This window comes from Miscanthus floridulus, chromosome 1, assembly GCF_019320115.1.
Source record: "Miscanthus floridulus cultivar M001 chromosome 1, ASM1932011v1, whole genome shotgun sequence".
In the NCBI taxonomy this organism is placed as follows: Eukaryota; Viridiplantae; Streptophyta; class Magnoliopsida; order Poales; family Poaceae; genus Miscanthus; species Miscanthus floridulus.
This window is the reverse complement of record NC_089580.1, coordinates 199,441,511-199,447,332: the sequence shown is the minus strand read 5'-3', so window position 1 is coordinate 199,447,332 and position 5,822 is coordinate 199,441,511. Positions and strand designations below refer to the sequence as shown.

The 5,822-nt window shown below is 41.4% G+C and overlaps 1 protein-coding gene across 1 annotated transcript; it reads left to right on the top strand.

Moving 5' to 3' along the window:
* Positions 1-387: 387 nt before the first annotated feature.
* Positions 388-4,319, top strand: LOC136508911 (uncharacterized). Its single transcript, XM_066503695.1, has 5 exons — positions 388-562; positions 2,762-2,845; positions 2,962-3,050; positions 3,130-3,227; positions 3,923-4,319. The coding sequence occupies exons 2-5, from the start codon at positions 2,836-2,838 to the stop codon at positions 4,053-4,055; spliced, it is 330 nt and encodes a 109-aa protein (XP_066359792.1). The 5' UTR covers positions 388-562; positions 2,762-2,835; the 3' UTR covers positions 4,056-4,319.
* Positions 4,320-5,822: the final 1,503 nt, after the last annotated feature.

The following is a 5,822-nucleotide window of genomic DNA, read 5'->3' as shown; positions in this document are numbered from 1 at the left end:
GTATACGCAGTGATGGTCAGTTGGTCAGAACCCAAGACGAGCAGAGCAGCACCGTGTCGCAGGATTGTAGGTAGGCGTTGTTGGTCCGACCCACCGAGATGCCGGTGCTAGGGCGATTTGGCCGGCGGAGCTGCAGCTGGAAAGCCATGCGATGAGTGGCAAGCAGTTCCTGGGCCGGGCAAGTCCGCCGTGGTGCAACGTGTCGTGGGCCGTCACCCTGGACGCCATGGACGGACAGGGCTGTTCAGCGGGCCCAACACGAATGGGAAAGGCCAGCGTAGCTTCCTTGGCCCAATTGAGAGATCGTCACGGGCTACGGCCGCACGCAGCACAAGGCTGGGCCGAGCCGAACTCCACCACCTCCCTCCTCCGCCGCGCAATTGAGAGATCGTCTCGTCTCAGGTCTCGGCGACCCAACCAGAGAGCCCCCGTCCCAACTCCACCACCTCTCTCCTCCGCGGCGCGAGCGAGGGCGACGCCAGCCGCGACGGGGCTCCGCCCGACCGCGGCGTCGGCGGGAACCCGGGCTTCGCTCTATATCCTCACTCTCTCCATCTCTTCGGTACGCACTCTCTCTCTCTCCACCAAGCCGCTTCGGTCAGGTTCGTGAATTTGCGAGGGGATCAGTCGGGATCTAATTTTGTTTTTGAGATGGGTGCATAGCGGTTTGTCGGTAGATCTGGCTGTGTGAGAAGTTTACCTGAGGAATTGAACTTCGTCGGTAGTACAGAGGACCGTAGATATGGATGGATGATGTTCGCTAGTTCTGTAGTAGGGACGCATATGCACGGCCTCCTGATACGACGTTTCCGTTTTGCCTGCTTCTGTTATTTCCGCGTGTAGGCTTACCTTTAATCGGTTGCATGTTTTATTTAGGGTTTAGTTTATGGGAACTAGAACTGAAACTGTGGTCTGTGCGAGCTAGTAGTTCCTGTCAACATCAGGTGTCATCTTGTCTAGTGCTGTCGACTCAAATATGTACACGAAGAGCTAGTATTCTTTACTTCGTTTCGAGGACCAGTCCATTGCTGTTTAGCAATGTAAGTAAACTCAGAGCCGCACTTCAAATATCACTCTTGTTTAAAAGTTTGCATGTTTGCCGTTTAGAATCACAGGGTCCTTGTGATAATGGGTTGGGTAGACAACTTGCTGTGAAGTACAACTTTTGTGAAACTTTGGATGTTTCTTTTGCTATTGCATGAGTGCATTACGTACATTAGAGGGGTTTTTTAAATACACTGAACTTTGAACTTAGAATCGAGATAGGTGGATAGTTTGCAATTTGCATTGCTTATTTTCTTGGATAGGCATCAATTGCTGGACTACTGCTGCTCACTGCTGGTTGGTACCTTGGTGGTTCGCACATTGTTTGTCATTAGGTTTTGATATTGTTGATGCTTGTATGCAAATGCTGTTTTTGTTTTTCTCTTGTTTGCCACTCCATAGCTGGCAGCTGCATGTTCAGTCTATCTTGGATAAAAAAATTGGTATCAAGAGCGGGTTTTGTTCCATTTGTGTTGTGTGTCAAATTGGTCTCAAGAGATGGTTTTGTTCCATCTATGTTATGTCTCTTATGAGTTTTATATATTAATATGTTATGTCAGGAGATATATCCGTTTCGTCCACATTTCTGAACCCAAGCTCTAACATGTCTTGCTTTGCCCATCAAGTTTCTGAGGAAGATAGAATCAGAGATTTTTAGAACCACACATGAAAACAATGATTTGAAATCTTAACGAAAAATGCGGCTGCAAACAGAAAAAGAAGCAAAAGGTGCATCTAGCTACAAGAGCTCAACTTGGTGCCAGTAGGAATTTACAAGATAAAACAACAAAAATGTTATTTTTCAAAACAAAATCATTACATGCACTAAAAGTAGGTGTTGCCCACTTGTGGAGTTGTGGTTGGTGAACTGGTGCCTCACATAATTACCAAACACTGATCTTGATGTGATGTGTTTGCCTAAGGATGGAAACAACCAAGCATGCCATGAGACGAAACTAGGTTTCCATAGACTACCGTGGCAATGGCACTTATTTCACTTAACAACTGAAAATGGATCATAACATGATGTAGTTTGGGGAGCATGTTCTAAATCACTTGATGCAGGAAAGAGAATTAGTTTCAACCAAAAGGCCAACCATCTAGAAACTTCGATAGGTACTGATATTTTGGCTTCAGATCATACATATTAATATGTTTCCATTGCTTCCTTGGGCCATTAATTTTGTAGAATGTAGCATGCTAAGTGCAAAAGCTAAATTACCCCTAGGTTTTGAAATTTTTGATAAGCCAAAAATGAGGTTATGAACCTATATCATCAAAACTTTTACAGATCTGAAATTAGAATATAGACAATAGGAACTAAGCATACTAACCTCTCCATTCGACATTCTCACTTCCTCACTTCCGCTCTCTCAAAAAAGAAAAAAACACACACGGAGCTTCATTCATCAGGTGGTTGTTTGTTGTTGCAACTTGCAAACTACATAAGTACAAAATGCTTGCATTGGCTATTCTATAGTTTGGCTTTGTGATACTTGTTGATATTCCGGTAATACACTAAAATATTGTATGATCGTCCCGTAATTTGTTTTAAATAGGTATAGGTATAAACATGGTATTTACTGATACCAAGCAAAGGTTTCAACCGATTGATTTTTCACACTGCACTTACCAATTATAAAGTGCTTACCAAATGAACTGTATGAATGCTACACATGCTACTGGCATCGCTGACTTGTTTATTATGCTGTTGCAGTGCTGAGCATTGTCCACACAACTGTTAGAGATCCGACTTTATTCCTGGAGGCATTTATCTGAACTTTTTTTCAAATGAGTGCTGGTAAGGAGGTGTGCCGGCCTAGGGTTAACCTTGTAAAATTGCTTCGTATATAATATTTTTATTATTTGTAATTTATATTTATACGAAGATCTGAATAACTTTGTGAGTTTTCACAGGTGGTGCTTTTGGTGGAAATAGGGGGGTGAGGCCTGTACCTCCTGAAAAAGGTGTATTCCCATTGGATCACTTACATGAGTGTGACTTGGTAAGGCTGAAGAATTCCATCAGTTACCACTGACTTTGTATACTTGTTATATGAGTATTGATAATAACTATTCAAACAGGAGAAGAAAGACTATCTTGCCTGCCTGAAATCTACAGGGTTCCAATCTGAAAAATGTCGGCAGTTCTCAAAGAAGTATCTGGAATGTCGAATGGAGAGGTTAGTATGCTTAGTTCCTATTGTCTATATTCTAATTTCAGATCTGTAAAAGTTTTGATGATATAGGTTCATAACCTCATTTTTGGCTTATCAAATTTTTCAAAACCTAGGGGTAATTTAGCTTTTGCACTTAGCATGCTACATTCTACAAAATTAATGGCCCAAGGAAGAAATGAAAATATATTATCTGAAGCCAAAATATCGGTAACTATCGAAGTTTCTAGATAGTTGGCCTTTTGGTTGAAACTAATTCTCTTTCCTGCATCAAATGATTTAGAACATGCTCCCCAAACTACATCATGTTATGATCCATTTTCAGTTGTTGAGTGAAATAAGTGCCATTGCCACAGTAGCCTATGGCAACCTAGTTTGGCCTCCTGGCATGCTTAGTTGTTTCCATCCTTGGGCGAACATATCATATCGAGATCAGTGTTTGGTAATTATGTGAGGCACCAGTTCGCCAACCCCAACTCCACAAGTGGGCAACACCTACTTTTAGTGCATGTAATGATTTTGTTTTGAAAAATAATATTTTTGTTGTTTTATCTTGTAAATTCCTACTGGCACCAAGTTGAGCTCTTGTAGCTAGATGCACCTTTTGCTTCTTTTTCTGTTTGCAGCCGCATTTTCGGTTAAAATTTCAAATCATTGTTTTCATGTGTGGTTCTAAAAATCTCTGAATCTATCTTCCTCAGAAACTTGATGGCAAAGCAAGACATGTCAGAGCTTGGGTTCAGAAATGTGGACGAAGTGGATACAACTCCTGACATGAACAGACAATTGGATAGCCCTCCTAGTGAGCAAAAGGAGAACAAAATAGCCGTTTGATTTTGATATAGCTTTTGTATGTTTCTGCGTCCAGGAGATCTGTATGAGAATGAATAAGGGTATAATGAAAAGGAAAACGGTAGTTAAGTTAGTAACTAATGCTGAAACTTATCTATTGGCTATTTTGATGTTCCGAAGGTCTTGTTTGGCTTTATTGAAATAAACCCAAGAGTGTATCCCAACAAACCCTAAGGAGCAGATTATATTGGCTCGTGTATACGCTTTGCTTGTAGAAACTGGGTTTGAATGATGAACTTGAGACCAGATGGGAATGTGGTCTTGTGAATTGATAGGGCAGCAGAGTAGGACTTTGGTTGTTGTAGTCCCACCTGTAGGATTGCTTGTTGTTAGTGTTATTGGACAAGCTTGAATGGACCATGACCATTCACATATCGGCTGAACAGGACCAGGAAAACGATGTACCTTCTAACCCAAGGGTACTAGCTCAATCGAAAGTGCCTGCAACACAGGACTGAAGAACTGGTAATGACCGTGACAGTGACAGATGCAATTCAATAATTTTACCTGTCTAGGGGCACCCAATGCAAGTTTAGATACAGAGCATATATAATTTTACCCTCGTGTTTTGGCAGGTTTTCTCTGAAAACATGAGAAAGAGGGTCAGACGTCAGAGCCCCAGGTAACGGTTTACCTACGGGGTGACAAGTGGACAAGGATCACCTTCAAGCCTGACCTTGCCGAGTGCAACATGACTCATCTCGATGACGATTTCATAGCCCTCACGAGTAAGAGGGTTCTTGATGTTTCAGCCATCGTAGGAATGACAGTTCAGGTTGTGTTCAATGGCCATAAGACGCCACTGTTCGAGCACTTCGGAGACTGTCTATCAGTGCATCAAAGCCTTTTTCCAGGCACTTTGGAGAGTATGTCTATTCCTGAATGAAGCCCTATCCCAAGAACACATATGCCAGCCATGCTAGGAGTGACAGTTCATCTTGTTCAAATCTCTGTTCTTAATACTAGGAGGAGATGGCTTAGGGATGACAAGGAAGAAGTGCTAGGGCGTGCAAGGTGTTAAAATCTCTGTTCTTAATAGACTTTGGGAGTGCTGTTGTTGATATATATGACCAATGACCAATGCAGAACATCATCTTCCTGACAATTTCGGTGGATCTTAATTAGCTGTGAACAATCGGATTGAGTTGGTTGGTAAAATGCCATTGCCATGTTACATTTGTCCGTAATGTTTGGAATGATGCATGATTTGCTACTGATGAGAATTGAATTGTTGATTCAATGAGTTAGTGGATGGTGGGTTTTGTCGGCCTAGTTTTTCAGTGGCGGGATATGCATCGGCCTAGATTTGAAGGATACTCGTCAGAATCTCATATTATTATTCTCAGTAAACTGCCTGTGCTGACGTGCTGTATTTATTTTTTTTCAAGACCGTGCGATTACACGTACTCCCTCTGTCCTAAATTAACTGTTTTTTTAATTTTCGTGCCATAAGTTTGACTAGATTTGTAGAAAATACGTGCAACATTTGTATTTTCAAATAAATTTATTATAAAAATAAATTTAAAGATCTATCTAATGATATTAATCGTGTACCGTAAATATTATTATTTTTTATATAAAATTAGTTAAAGTTATTTCTCGAGAAAAGCCTGTTCGCTGGTTGGTTTCTAGGCTGATAAGCCCAGCTGGTACTGATTTGTTGTGAGAGAAAAACACTGTTGACTGGCTAATAAGCTCTGGCTGAAACCAGAATAACAATTATTTTAGAATAGAGAGAGTATTTTATTA